General features: G+C 37.3%; 2 protein-coding genes across 2 annotated transcripts; both read left to right on the top strand.

Moving 5' to 3' along the window:
- Positions 1 to 3,866: 3,866 nt before the first annotated feature.
- LOC133878112 (uncharacterized) lies at positions 3,867 to 7,741 on the top strand. The gene is made up of 3 exons (XM_062316612.1): positions 3,867 to 4,294; positions 4,621 to 4,975; positions 7,360 to 7,741. The coding sequence occupies exons 2-3, from the start codon at positions 4,632 to 4,634 to the stop codon at positions 7,421 to 7,423; spliced, it is 408 nt and encodes a 135-aa protein (XP_062172596.1). The 5' UTR covers positions 3,867 to 4,294; positions 4,621 to 4,631; the 3' UTR covers positions 7,424 to 7,741.
- Positions 7,742 to 12,245: 4,504 nt separating this feature from the next.
- On the top strand, positions 12,246 to 15,387 carry LOC133877026 (protein MET1, chloroplastic). Its single transcript, XM_062315257.1, has 7 exons — positions 12,246 to 12,809; positions 13,115 to 13,221; positions 13,366 to 13,460; positions 13,620 to 13,696; positions 14,070 to 14,190; positions 14,854 to 14,913; positions 14,999 to 15,387. Exons 1-7 carry the CDS (start codon positions 12,394 to 12,396, stop codon positions 15,140 to 15,142), a joined length of 1,020 nt encoding a protein of 339 aa, XP_062171241.1. The 5' UTR covers positions 12,246 to 12,393; the 3' UTR covers positions 15,143 to 15,387.

The raw sequence follows: 15,387 nt of genomic DNA, 5'->3' as shown, positions 1-15,387 counted from the left end.
CACTGTCGTTTCACTTATAAACAAAACTCAAAAATAAAACAAGCAAACTTGACGGCATTTGAGGATGGTTTGCAACGTTCATGCCCATTTCTCAGAAGCAAAACAATTCAATCAGAGGCCGAAACGATATAGATTCACGCAAAGATGGCGCGAGCACGCTTAGAAGATGCCTGCTGAATCCAGTGGAGAGTCACATTCTGGGCAGAGGTGGAGGAGCTCCGCACCAGAACCAGTAGCAGAGGAGGGTTTGAAGAGGTGAAGGAAAGGGTTTTGAAACTTTAAAGAAACGTAGAGAAATGGGTTAATAGAGGAAAGCTGGGCAAGGATGTGCTCTTGGAGGAATCCACCCTTGATTACAATACAGAGGAGGGCCACTCATGCTTCGGTCCGCGTGCTTTGATGCGAATTAATGGGTTTTCTTCTTTCCTTTTCTTTGTGCCCCGAAGCCCTATCTCTAAGATTTGCAGTCCCTTTTCGCAGTTTTTGTTCCTTGATTTTGGATTCTTGGGGAGTGGGGACTTGGCTATTCTTTTGTGCCTGATTGGACTTTGTTTTTCTCGGAGATCATCTAATTCTGAGACGTAGGTCGAGGGTAATATCCCATCTTTCTTAAGGAAAAGTTATGAGGGAGATGTAATCTGAGAAAGGTCAGAGAAAATTCTTGGACTTGTTTTAGATGAGGAATAAGAATTTACTTATTGGAATTAATGGGTTTTGGAGTTTGAGGTTCTGGGGTGTTGCATTGGGGCACACATGATGGGTTCTGTTGAAGAGAAAATCAGAGCTGGAGGGTTGATTAGAGTCCGCTGCCAGCCTGCCACTGAGGACTCTTCAGATCCGAACATGCCGAAAACCGTCACCTTGGCCGGAGATTGCTTTGAATCGCTTGAGGAAGATGTTTCAAACGGCGTCAAGTTTGCTTGTTTATTTTTGAGTTTTGTTTATCAGTGAAACGCAATGTTTTGAAAAATTAAATCTAGGCCCTCCATTTTTCTACAGCAGATGTGCTGTAGTTTTAAACTACAGCACTTAAGCCGGATCCGTTTTCAAGGGAGAAAAAGTGGGAGGGGTTGTCTTTGAAGTCTCAAACATGTTTCGGTAAAAAGAATGCCTTCTACAAAGCATTGATACTCGTGGGTGTTTTACAAAGAAAAAATGTTGCTAAGAGTATTAAAACTTTTATTATAAGTCTTTTACAAATTGACATGATAACCCTGCATGATATTTACCATGCTAGTCACAAAACAAAATTTGATTGTTGCTAGCACCATTCAGTATGTAAGTTTCCGTAAAATTTATGAAGTTAGCCACTAAATTTTAATTTAATTAAGGTTAAATACCTTTTTGCCCTCTGTGGTTTAAAAACTTTATTTTTTGTCTCATCAGTTTTTATTTTTTTCATAGGTGGTACCTGTGCTATAGGAAAAGACAGAGATGATACCTTTGTCCATTTTTTTTTTATCTAAAACTGACGGATTTCTATGTCATCGATAAGTGACACCAATAAAATTGTGACACGTCGTTCCCATATATATATATATATATGTTGTAGGGGTGGCTTAACCACTCTTTTGGGCCACATATCGCAATTTTAATGGTGTCACGTGTCGCTAACGAGGTCCGTTAATTTTGGACAAAAAAATAGACGGAAATACCATCTTCCTCCTTTCTCATTACACAGGTACCATATAAAAAAAAAAAAAAAAAAAAACTGGAAAGACAAAATTTTTTTTTTTTTTAAAACACAATATGTGTAAGGTATTTAATCCATTTAATTATGACAGACATGATACTGTCACGTAAAATGTAACAAAATGGTGTCCTGCTTTTGACGTCAAAAGTGGTCTATAGAAACGTGTGAACAATGGTATGTGTTTTTTGGCTCCGACAACCGTGTTTATTTGTGTGCGTATATTGGCCTGAACCATGTTATATGTTTGATTCACACAACTCTCCTATCGGCTATCAGGCTTTTATTTTATTTTAGCAACTCATTATGAATAAAGCCAAATAGCCAATGCCTCTTTCATTGGGAAGAGGGGTATTTATTTCATGGGGAATTGGGGATGAACCAACCAAGGAGATTAGACACCGAACAGAAGCCCTTGTATTAGCGAAAAATAGAGACACAGACAAATTACCTAAGCCTAGTGAGTAGTGGCAAATTTCATTACCAAATGAATGGACGGACAGCTTTTCTTCGGGAAGTCAAAAAAAGTCTTTAAATTATGTAATTCTCACACTTACTATTAAAAATGTAAATGAAAATCACTTGTTTTTAAAGAAATATGTCAATTTAATATATAGATAAATTTTTTCCAAATCAATTTGAAGAAAAATCTGAATCAGGAATTTGCTTAGAAGGGATTCTAAGTAATTTATTGTTATATTAAAAAAAAAAAAAAAAAAAATTGGAAATTACATGCAGTCATAATATATGGAAGACAAATTTGCAAAAGCGAGGGGACCTTGTGTCTCCACAATCAAATACATATGGGCATGCGCCTGTCTCTAACACATTAAAAAGAGGGCAAAGGCTAAAACTGACATCCCAATTCCATTGATGATAGGATTTTCAATCACCAGCTTTAATTGCCTTCTCTGCAATGATGCTGGTTTCCAGGTGTTGCACATCTGATTGCTGGGCAGGGTCACCCACCACATGCCCATGTTAACACGTGTCAGTGACACCCTTCCATATTAATTGAATATTGATTAACTATAATTATTTCCTAGTGTTGCCAATAGAATTACAATTTTTACTTCAAATCTTATACAAATTAACGTGATACTTCACGTGAATGGCTATGATTACTTGGCCTTGAGTTGGTCAGCCTCCGAGGGGCTGTCTGGCCAAGGCCAAAGAGGTAAAATCTCGATAGCTATGATGTTTTTGAATTAGCAATCTCTTAACTCGGAAGAAATGAAGAAAATAGAAGAGAAACAAATGAGTGATACTTTTGACAGAATGCCATCGCTCCATGCGATATTCAAGTGGGAATTATATAAGCCGATAAGGGTGTATAACCGGTTGCGATAGATGGTATTAGCTTATAACCGCACCGTTTATACACCCATAGAAGCGGAGGAATTGATTTGTTATTACGTCATGGAATAGAAGGAAGAAAGAAAGAGGAAAAAGCATCTTTAATCTTCAAATGGGTATGATATTATTATCCATGTTAAAAAGAAAAAGAAATGGTGATAAGCAAAAAGTTGCATCATGTAACCGTCAATTTCTCTCACCCAAAAGTGAAAAAGGCACCTTGTATTGAGGAAAAGGCAGACAATTTCATAGATAAGAAAAGAATAAGGATATAACATATATGAGAAGGTCAATCCCCAGGCCCTAAAGAAACTAATAATGCTTGCTTTGCCTTAAATCTTCCCAAGGTCCTTGAAATCCTCGTGCAAGATCATTAGAATATTTACACATGGATGCAACTTGGAAGATTTAATGGCAATCATTTAAAAAAAAAAATAGGAAACTTAAACAAGCAATTTTATTAAAATAATAATAAAAAATCAATGGGGGGTTTTGGCTTCGATCTGCATATGTTTGTTCTTTTCTTATACCAGTTCATTGGCCACAATCTTTTATGATTACTGATGATCTCATTCTAGCTGTTATTTAAATCTATGAAAAACAACCACATAGAATATTTAGAATAAGAAAACTCGATCAAATCTTAAACTTCTATATATAGTAATGTTGGTTGGCAAATGGCAGTGAAGAAACTTTGGAATTCAAAAGCTGTATGTTTGTGTACACTGTACACTATAAAATATAAAATATTTATGGCGGTTACTATTTAACTTCCTTTTGGAGGGACGAACAGTTACATAATAGAATGTTGGACAGTTGGGTTTTGTTTGTCTTTTAAGTTTCCAATTTGGTCTTGTCTCTCTCTAGGCTATCCAGCTAAGGTTTTCATCTCTTTCTTGTTCTTTCTAATCTCAGATATTTACATTAGGTTTCTTTCTTCTTCCTTTGTTCAACATTAACAATGGAGGTGAAATCCTCAAAGAGGGTATGATAGTCTTTTTAGGATCTATACAATAGGAGTAATTTGTTTGCGTCTGGTAGATTACAAAAAAGGTGTCTTTTCTAACACACAAACTGAAGAAACAGAGGTTTCTGGACAGTTTCAGGTTTGTTTCTGAGACACCTGTTTCTCTTAGAGTTGGCCTTCATTATCAGAAACCTCCAAAACTCAAATTCCTTTCTGGGTTTCACTTCTTTCACTGCAAAAGATTGTCTTTCGAATCCTAAAACTCAGAACCACTAGTGCATGTAAGCCTTTCTTTTTTTTTTTCTTAATCATTATTTGCTCCTTAATTTGCTTCTATTTTTGTAAGATTTTGCTATTTGAGTCCTTTGTTATTTTAATATATATATTCACAGTGGATCTCGTCGTCCTTCGCTGGGAGCCAACTTTGACAACAATTTTACCATTTAATAAAATTTTCTTGTGAAGTTCTCATGTTGGATTTGTTGGGTTTTCTCTCATTATACTTGAAGAATGATAATGAATGTGTTGATGATTTAATTTGGATTCATGCTTTTTATGTGGAGTTATAAAGAAATGGATAATTGCAGTAACATCAGTTGTTAATCAGGCAATTATTTCATGAGGTTTTTGTTCTGCAAGATTCATTGTCCGTCCTTCATTTGCTTTTGCAAACCCTCTCCTCACATTTACACTCCTGGACCATTGAAATTGGAAAATACCCCACATGTGCCTACAAAACTTGTCTCAGTTCCTGAAGCCTCTGATCAATTACCTGGTGAGACCATTGAGGTCAAGGAAGAGAGTTCAGATGGGAAACAACCACCAGCTGAGAACTGCCTGAAAAGCAGTCTCAGAAGGCCGACTTCGGCATCAGGTGCTGTGGAAGAGAATCAGAAGAAGCAAGTACAATGGATGGATTTCTTAGGGAAAGAACTTGTTGAAATCAGGGAATTTGAATCCAGGTAGGCACTCTCTCTCTCTCTCTCTCTCTCTCTCTCTCTCTCTCTCTCCCCCTATAATCTACCTATGCAATCTGTTTTTATTCTTTTGTGCAAGTGGAAATTGTTAGCTGTGTACAATTTGGTGGTGTCGAATTGAATGCTAAAGAGATTGATATCCCTTTATCATTGTTATTCTGGATCTGCTGCTACATTTGGAAGTGGTGGGAAAAGCAGATTACTCATATTGAGCGAAATTCTAGAGTGATGTCCTCTTGAAACTTTAAGCAACTTATTCTAAGGACTAAAATAAACGTCTATAAGACATCACTGGAACACTTTCAAGCGTGAACAGTCCTCTGCCGAGAGATGGCAGCCCCCCCTTCCTTATGTATTTAAGATCAATTTCGACACGGCTGTTAGAGACTCCTTCTCAGCCCAAGCTGCTGTCTGCCGGAACTCCAAAGGTCACATCATCCAAGCTGTAACTGGTATCCCCCCATCCTAACAATTGAAAAGATGTTCTGGATGCATTCCCACCACCTCAAAATCCCATTTGCCAGTCCCTCTTGATAGCGGGAAGGACCCCCCCTATGTTGTTCTTGCTCTGTTTTACTTATTAAAAAAAAAAAACGTAAAAGAAATTTTCACCAATCACCACCATGACTAAACTTCCATTTTACCATAATTATCTTCATTTCTTGAAAAAATAAAAATAAAAATTGCCTTTAGCTGCTCTTTCCCAGACTAGGAAATCATTGAAAGTCAAATAATATGCCTATGATACCAAAAGTTCCAATTGGATCTGATTTTGAAGCCATACTACTGTATTTGTATTGGTATGTCCCTCTCTGAAGAAGCATTAAGCTGCTAGCATTGCAGAGGCAAGAAAACTCGTACAAAGCACCATTTGTGCTCAACGATGTGATTGATATCACTTTCCATTTCATTTTACATTTTTTTCTGTGTTATCCTTATGAACTTGAGTGAAATGTTTGGTGCAAGAATGATTGTTACTTACGGATGCGTAGAACTCCTTGCATGATGCTTTTTTATGTTAATTTGAACCTATTGGTGTTGCCTCTTCCGGCAAGAATATGGGGATTGAAAAGGCTTTAGGGTGAATGGAATGTTAATGCAAGTTTGGGATCCATGTGAAATTTCTAGTTCGGAATTTTTATTTTCTTTTTCTTTTTCTTTTTAAGATATTGGAGACTAGGTGAAAGGAAAGAAAAAGTCTTGGGAAGACTATACTGAAGAATACAGAAGTCATCCGTTGGTGAGACTTCATAAAGATAGCAACTAACTTCTAGATGAAAGCTACAACCCATTTGATCATAATACTGTGGTTGAGGAGGCACAAAGGGGGCAGTCTATAGGTTGGATTAAAATGTATCAGTACTCTATATGTGCATAATAGTAAGTCATTGAATATTGATAGATGAGTGGAATTGCAAAAGAGAAAGGGCTACCATCAGGTTAGTGTTGATATAGTGGGTTGCCGTGAACATCTGCTGCAGAGCATGGTGGTATGATAAGTGTCCCACATGGCTTAAGTACAATCTTAACCATGTGTATATAAGCTCTTGGACACCCTCTCATTGCAAGTCAGTTTTTAAGGGTGAGTTCTATCCAAGGTTTGTTTCACTTTCATTATTTTGTTTCATTAAAACACACAAGAATAAGGTTGCTTCTCATTGAACTTAAAAAAAAGAAGCCTAGTGTGGGTCCATTGTTCAATCATATTGGGGAACATGGGAGAAATTACAGTTGTTAATAAGAGACATCTAACAGAGATAAGTAATGATCCTGTAGCATCAGTCAGTCAGTGGTGGGTGGGAGGTGGGATGGCATCCCATGCCCGTTTCAATACCTCCCTTATGGTGAGGTTTTTATTATTGTTGAACCCCATAATTTGGATATGGTATCTCTCAACTTTTATATGTCTCCATTATCTTTTCATGCCTAATCAATTTCGCTGAGTTCTCTTATTTCAAAGATATTCTTCTCCCACATTACAAAACTGTTTTTTATTTATATTTTTACCTCTCAAACTCTTTCAATCATTAATATGATGAAAGCTTGATGCTTCAAACAGATAAAAGTTCTCAATCAAAGGAAAAGTACATAAGGCCAATACTATGATGGTTGTAATTTCTTTGAATAGGATGGATGTGGATTTTGAAACATGTCTTCAACCATTCAACATTTGCTTACTAATGTGTGTGTCTGTGTGAGTGTAGTATTTATATGCATGTGCATATATTTTACACTAATGCAATAAGAACAAGGACATTCAAGGGCACATTGCACTTACCTGTTGCAAGTTGAGAGATCTATGGTCATATTATGCTGATTAAGTGGTTGTTTCATGATCTTCTTATCTTGTCCTTCCATTTTTCTGACAGTGAAATAGAGTATGCTGACAATGAATATGACGACAACAGAGGATGTGTTTGTGTTATTCTATGAACCTGCTCAATCAGCTTCTGCTTCTGCTCTGCCATTCCCAACAGCGATTATTACAGCAGCGACAAGAGAAGGACAAAACAGCTTAATGGTCTGAACTTCATCGTACTTATCATGTGTGGGAAAGGAGCTACATCAGGCTGAAGGTTCGACTTTGATTCTCTTTGGTGCTGCCTCATCAGCTTTCTCCAAGACTACTTCAGAAGAATCCTATATAGTAGATAGTTAATTGCTTTTCTTTTGTAAGAATGCCAAGCTATTATTTGTTTTATTTTACGCAACAAGATTTGATTCTTCAACAGCTAATGAAGTTTCAGGCAACCTCTAATCTTTGCCATACTTGGTATATTTCTGCAGCTGGTATGAATACTGTTTCATCACATTCATGTTTCTAACACTATGGCCTTCTTAAAGCTGCTATAATCTTTAGTGACATGCAAACACCTCACATCATCCATTGCATCACAAAGAAGTTGACGTGAGAATTTCTTTGGAATAACAAATACTCTTGCATCAGCTATTTTCCTATTCTTCGAATTTCAGGGGGTAAAATTATTTTCCAGAGAATTATATGGTGGGAATTTTCTGTTTAATGGCTTTGCTACCATTGCACAAAACATACAGGGCGTACCAAAAACATCATCGCCATGTAATCCCTTCCTTTTCAGTGCACCTCTCTGATGGAAAACGTAGTAAATAATTGTCAGTATACTCCCTGTCAGCGAGTGATTCTTATGGTTATTTATTAACTGTTTTAATGAAACACGCACACGCAAAGAAAGAACCCAAAAAAAGAAAAAGAAAAAGAAAAAAAAAAGCGCAACAATTTAAGACTTAAGTCCAATTCTTCCAACTCGTTTAAGTAGAGAAATGAAGGTGGAATCCTACCAACGAGATTGTTGCCGCGAAGAAACAATTGCTGCAACTTTGATATGTTCCCCATCTCCTTAGGTATATTTCCACCAAGAAAGTTTTCATCCAACTTCAATACTGTCAAGTATTGAAGAGACCCCACTTCCCCACTTTGAATACAATGGAATGAATTACTACTCATATCAAGATATTGAAGATGCCTCAAGTGAAAAAGTTGAGAGGGAATGGAGCCGCCGAAGCCATTATGATTCATGTCAAGATACACCAACTTGCTCAGATTGGCAAATCCGCTGCCTGGAAATTCTCCTTGTATTTGATTGGAAGACATGTCAAGCAGCATCAAGCTTCTAATGCGGAAGAGCGGTGTCGGGATGATTGAAGTCACCACTATGACCATCCTGAATCTAAGCAAAAACTACAAATTTAAATGACCCTATCCCAGTGGCAGCAATCTGAACTGGAATTCCATGATTCTAAGTCAACCAACTGGGTTTCTGATGAAGAACCACTGGTAGCTTCGACGAGAGAAGCTTTAAACTGGAGAAGGGCTAGTTTTTTATCTTCAGAACAACAAAGGGAAGGGGTAAAGAAGATGAGAAACGTACCCAAGTAGTAGTCCCCCCATTTTGGCCATTGTATTTGTCTCTGTTCTTTGTTGGGTGGGGATGGAAGTTGAGAGATGATCAGTACAATAAAAAGGCACTACTGATCATCATGGTGTATTGAAGTAAAGTCAATCTGTAGTAGTAGTTTTTTGAAAATCGGTGGTAAATTATGGAAAGAGACTGGGAGTGGAGTGCACGTTGGCTTGTGTCTTTCATTTCCATGGAATGAGTTTACTCAAATTTTGTCGCTTGATGTCCATGTGTAATGCACATTGCTTTCTTGTCTTGATTTTAAATCCTCTCTTCTTCTACATTTTCTAATTCTAATTGTCAGCTCGTAGGATTGTTTTCCCACAGGAATGCGGCGAACTGAGAGTGGTGAGAAAAGTAGAGAGTTTTGTATCACAATAAAACTTTTCTTTCAATGCATTGTTGGACACACCATTATATACGGCAAACACACGTACAGAATAATTACAAGTGACTCGATCACCATATTTCCTATTCAGCTTGACGTCAAGTTTCCTTGAGGATTGGCACGCAATGGCTTAGCTGTATTGCTTTCCTTACCTACGTGATTTGGCGGTCTTGAACAAGACTTGCTGATCACGCGGCTTATCAACATCTCACACAACCAGTTACATGCAACATGTCCACTGCAGAATGTCGTAGCAAGAAGCACACAGATCAACAATGTGATATCCAGGTATTATAGTTCTCACCAATCAGTGGTTGAGAAACTAGAATTGCACCAGGACTATCGCCATTGTGCAGAAAAAAAGGATTAGAGAAATTGTCAATAAGGGAAGAAGAAGAAGAATCTTGTGAAACAGTCGCCATGGAAGGAATTTCAGAAGAGCTCTGATACCATATCAATTACCGAACGGTTTAGGTGAAAACAGAGAAAACAGAGAATGAGAATGAAATCTGTAACTTGTATTGAATAATTATCAAGTATTCCTTTTATACAACTTGCAGAAACTTGAAGACTAAGCTACGTTGTAATAAACCACACTGATTAACATCTAACTAACTATAGTTAATACAACAACTAATTAACTACAGCTAATACAACATGTGATGAAAAACAATAGAGCATGTGCTCTCTAGGTGACAGCCTGGATATCACATTGTTGATCTGTGTGCTTCTTGCTACGACATTCTGCAGTGGACATGTTGCATGTAACTGGTTGTGTGAGATGTTGATACGGCTGGCTGGCTCTTTCTTAATTCAGCTGACACCTTCCTAATACAACTTGTTGACTTGCATGGCTGGTATAGCCGTTGCTTCATGATTCACGATATCAGCTGAGATATGATTCACATGATTTGCTGCTTCCGCAGCATGATTTGCAGCAGCTGCAGGAAGGAGTTTGATGCTCTGCGGGAAGAATTGAGATTCTCACCCATTTGCTGTTCAAATTGTTAATGATTTAGACAATATATTATGAGAAAGCTTGCATGGGATTCACCTGCCCAAATAAATTTTGAATTGTCCGACTACATACTCGAGCAAATAAGTCTCATATAGATTCTTTCACATTTGGATAGATCCTCATCATTGTCTGTTTTTCTTATTTGGTCAGCTTTTAGGGTTTTTAGGAGTGCAAATAACTGTTTACATTGTGTTGCTCAATCGTCGCTCCTCATTATTGTTATAGAAGCATTCATGCAAAAGGGTGGATGGGGCTCTCCACCACCACCGTCCGTCCTTGAATTCAATCTAGCAAGCATGAGAAATGAGACTTAATATTTTGCGTTTAAGTTCTTTTCTCTGCTTTAATGATGAAGCACAACCCATGTACCAATAGTTGTTATTATCATTCAAACTTAAGATTTTTCTTTGTATTTGAGTGTATTTTGCTGGATTTTTAAAAGATTAAATTTGCAGGAGTGGGATATGTGAATATCAAATGTTTATTTACTTCCCCCCCCCCCCCCCCCCCCCCAAAAAAAAAGAAAATTTCAATTTAATCAAGTCTTGTTTGTATTTTTCTATGGTTGCTAGGAAAGTGTTGACAGTGTGACGTGACAGTGCCAGATCAACACAAAAAATAATTGCCAAGCCCCTTTCATGGGTAGTAGCCACCCCACTTGAACCTTCGGGATAGTCGCACTACTATGGAGCCATTTTGGCCGGTCCAATGGTCTCGACTATCTTCATGTGGTGGTTGGGGGTGACGCCAACCAAAAGGAGGTGTGCAATTTTTTTGCTAACGTGATTATACCACATTAGTGCACAAGAAAAATAAAAAAATAAAAATGCATAAAACACATACAAGTAGCATTACTCAATTTGAAACTATTGACTTATGTTGGTGTCGAGTCCACGAGATGAAGCCATTCCAAGAGGATGTGAAAACCGAGCAATTAACAATTTGGATAAAAAATGTGAGAGAGTTTTTATGAAATCTACCTACACTTAACAGGTTGGTGGGTTGTCCAAAATTTGTTGGAACAATAAGCCTCTTAAAAACTATTTCATATTTATAAGGGATAATTGCATCATTGGTCTATGTGGTATGCTATAATTATTTTTTACTCTCTATGGTTTAAAAAGTGCATAGGAGGTCCCTGTGATATGCAATAATTACGTTTTACTCTCTGGGTCGATTTTCCGTCCACCATTTTGACAGAATCTGTTAGTCATACATGTCAGCACCACGTGTCGCCAATAAGATGGCGACACATGTCCATCTTCATAAAAAATATAAATTTATTTATTTATTTAAAAAAAAAAAAAAACTGGCAGGCAAAGGGGTGGCCTTGGTGGCGGCGCGGGGCCACCCCTAGATCTACTAGGGGTGGCGCGCAGCCACCCCCTTGCCACCTTTTTCCTTTTTTTGTTTTTGTTTTTTTTTTTTGAATTTTAATTTTTTCAAAAAAATAATTATTTTCATTTATTTTTTAATAAATTTATATTATTTATTAAGATGGACATGTCAACGCCACGTGTTGCCAATAAGATGGCGACACGTGGCATTTTGACGGAATCTATTAAAATTTTTAACGGAATTTGACTGTAAGGATTGATTTGTAATTATTGCATATCACAGGAACCTCTCATGCACTTTTTAAACCATAGAGAATGAAAAATAATTATGACATACTATAGGGACCAACGGTACAATTATCCTTATTTATAATCTGAATTTCTAGCCATCCAACAACAAAATACATCTCTATCCATTCAAGGTCTTGTGCTAAAGAAAATTGAAATGCCTACAAGTGAAAAAGAAATTTAAAAAAAAAAATTGTACAATATTGTCATGCCAAACCAACCCTATGTGACACGTGGCAAGACACCATCGAACTCAACGCAACGGCCTTCGAGAGCCACTGGTGAAAATACCTGTAATCCAAACCTCTTCTTTGAGACCAAAAGCGTCTCCCTCTCTCTCCAAATGGCCACGTTCAAACATCTTCTTCCACCTATGGTCTGAGCTCTGAAAACTCAACCAAGCCAAGTCAACCTAAGGAGTGAACAGACCAACCATGTCTTTAGCTTCAAGTAGTCATCCTTCTCTCTACTCTTCACCACCATTCCCAAGAACCATCAAAACCAGGCGAATCCTAGCTGCCTTTTGCCAAACCAGCCATTCCTCACTCAAGAACCACTCGTGTCTGAGCACTTCAAGCGGTTTCTCAAATACCCATTTGCTCAAACCATCGATTTTGGTCGTAAAAGCATCGGAAACTGAGTCCCAGACATCGAAATCGGAGAGTGGAAGTGAAGGGGGGCAGGGAGATGACGAAAAGTATGAAGAGTATGAGGTGGAACTGCTGCAGCCATACGGTCTGAAATTCGCCAAGGGCCGTGATGGTGGGACTTACATAGATGCGATTGCGCCGGGTGGATCGGCTGACAACTCTGGGGTGTTCACTGTTGGGGATAAAGTACTTGCCACCAGGTTTTCTTTCTGTTTTTGTTACTAAGTTTGTTCATATTGTGAAGGATAGAATATAGTATGGATATTTGCATATATGGGCAATTCTATTTTTGTGACATGCTCACTGAAATTGTTAATGAGGCGGCTTGGTCAATATAAGGAGGATTCATATACTAATTGGGATTCTCAGCAGATTCATATTTTTTTTATGGGTTTATCTGCATCTATTCAATTTTCCCGAATCTGAGAAGTAAATTCTGTGATTTTTGTTGGATTGTCAACAAGACATGGTTGACATGCTACTAAGGAGTTGTAGATGAATGCAGTGCAGTGTTCGGGACAGAAATATGGCCTGCTGCTGAATATGGAAGGACAATGTACACCATTCGCCAAAGAGTTGGCCCATTACTGATGAAAATGGAGAAGAGATTTGGTTAGTTGTTCGTTTCCCATTCTCATGTTAAAATGAAAATTCTTGCTAAAAATTTAGTGCCTGTTCACATCTCCATAGAGCATAGTTTCAATGACCTCATTTTGCATCCTGATCTGAGGCTGCTGTGGATTAAATGTTTGTCAGGGAAGCAAGAAAAAAGCGGCGAATTGACAGAAAAAGAGATTATCAGAGCTGAGAGGAACTCTGGCGTAATTAGTAACAGAGTGAGGGAAATCCAAGTATGTATATCCTTTCTCAAAATGGCGGCAGTTAATATCAAGCTGAAATTGCATGCTAGAAGGCTTAGGCCCTTTTACTTCCTCAATTAGTGAGAATATTTTTCCCTCTTCATTAAAACATAAACAACATATAGTGTCTAACTTTGTAATTGATTTCAGATGCAAAATTTCCTGAAGAAAAAGGAACAGAAGGAGCTTAGGGCAAAGGACCTTCGTGAAGGACTGCAACTTTACAAGTAAGACTTGCTCATCCTGCTGGATCTTTTCTAAGCTTGTTTTGCTTTGTTGGTGGGTCTCTAAGCTGGTGACACTGAAATTGTATAATATGAAAATGATGGACTATCACTTTTTATCTTAAGGATTTCACTTTTCATGACTTTGAGCCCTATAATAGCCTTATTTGGACTAGAATATACAGATTTTAGCTTTTTGACCCTGTTCTTTCTATCTTTCACATATAGAATATACTGATTTTTCCCTCTGCTGGTAAAGTGAAAAATCCATCAGCCTAATATTCTCTATTTTCCTTTGCTCCTTTCTTTAACTCATTTACTTTTTCTTTATTTCTTTCTTTTTCCTTCTTGTTCATTTTCTTTGTTAATCCTAAAGGAATGCCAAATATGAGGAAGCACTAGAAAGGTTTGAGTCTGTATTGGGATCAAAACCAGATCTAGCTGAAGCTTCAGTCGCAAGTTACAATGTCGCTTGTTGTTATTCCAAGCTTAATCAGGTAGTGCTCTTGTTTGCATGAATAGAATAACATCATTAACATTGATTAGTAAGTGTTTCCTACTGCTCATTTGTTCTCAGTGGTGTTCACATCATTAGACTTTGCAAACTTTGACCTAGCAGGCTATAGTGCACCAAAATGATCAATTTTAAAACATTTGATTTGAAAACGTGATTTATAAAACAAGATTAAGCGTTTGGTAAAATCGTAGTTTAGTTTTTAATATCCTGGATTTTTAAAAATGCATCTCATTGCCTACGATTTGAAAACACATATTATTCTACGTTTTTAAATCGTAATTTTTTAAAAATACATTTTCAAACTTTTGATCTACAAAATCGTAGTGTCAAATGCACTCTTAAGGCCACTAGTTCTCATGACTTCCTAAACCCACATAAAAACTGGCAAAACTAAAATTCTCAGTCTGCTTCTTTTGCCTCATCTAGAGCTGGGTAGCTTTTTCGCAGTAAGGTGTCTCTATTCTAGTTCAAGTGCCTGACTAGGAAGAACATCTCATGAGGGTTGATTATGCTACTTCTTGTATAGATTATGGCATTTGATGAAGGATATGTTCTTGTTTACTGTCACTCACACTCGGTTGCAAGGAGATATTCATTTTATATATCTTTTCTTATTTCTTAAAATCTATACATTTTAAAACAGATACAGGCTGGGCTCTCTGCTCTTGAAGAGGCCTTGCAATCAGGATTTGAAGACTTTAAGGTAATGAACCAATGATATAGAAATACCATGTTACTTAGACTGTACAATCTGAAAGCTGTCTGAAATTGTTGCTACTGTGGAACAGAGAATCCGAACAGATCCAGACCTGGCCAATATAAGAACATCCGAGGAGTTCGACCCTCTTTTGAAAAGGTTTGATGAGTCATTTATCAATGAAAATGCCATCAATGCCATTAAGTCTATATTTGGCATATTCGACAAGAAATAGAGCCTTGAATGAATGAGTTCAAATAAAAGGAAGCCAAGCTCTCTCTCAATGGCATGTGAGTTCACGACAAAGCCGCCAATGCAGGGGTTGGCCTACCCATGTTTCAAACATCAGTTTCTCATATGTGAATTTGTTCATATCATTAGTTTTGGGTGACTACTGAAAGGAAATGTGATTTTTTTTTTTCTTCCTCTTCTTATGGATACTGAATGAAATTCAATGAGAAGGAAATTTGTTTATATAAA

This window comes from Alnus glutinosa, chromosome 9, assembly GCF_958979055.1.
Source record: "Alnus glutinosa chromosome 9, dhAlnGlut1.1, whole genome shotgun sequence".
NCBI classification, from domain to species: Eukaryota; Viridiplantae; Streptophyta; class Magnoliopsida; order Fagales; family Betulaceae; genus Alnus; species Alnus glutinosa.
Note: the sequence above shows the minus strand (reverse complement) of the source record. Positions and strands in the feature narration are given on the sequence as shown.

Bases quoted from the DNA above. Each gene is read 5' to 3' on its own strand.
- LOC133877026 (XM_062315257.1), top strand. From the start codon at position 12,394: ATGTCTTTAGCTTCAAGTAGTCATCCTTCTCTCTACTCTTCACCACCA. The intron at 13,222-13,365 runs GTTAGTTGTTCG...AATGTTTGTCAG, and splicing joins GAAAATGGAGAAGAGATTTG to GGAAGCAAGAAAAAAGCGGC. The intron at 13,461-13,619 runs GTATGTATATCC...AATTGATTTCAG, and splicing joins ACAGAGTGAGGGAAATCCAA to ATGCAAAATTTCCTGAAGAA.
- LOC133878112 (XM_062316612.1), top strand. From the start codon at position 4,632: ATGAGGTTTTTGTTCTGCAAGATTCATTGTCCGTCCTTCATTTGCTTT. The intron at 4,976-7,359 runs GTAGGCACTCTC...TTTTTCTGACAG, and splicing joins ATCAGGGAATTTGAATCCAG to TGAAATAGAGTATGCTGACA.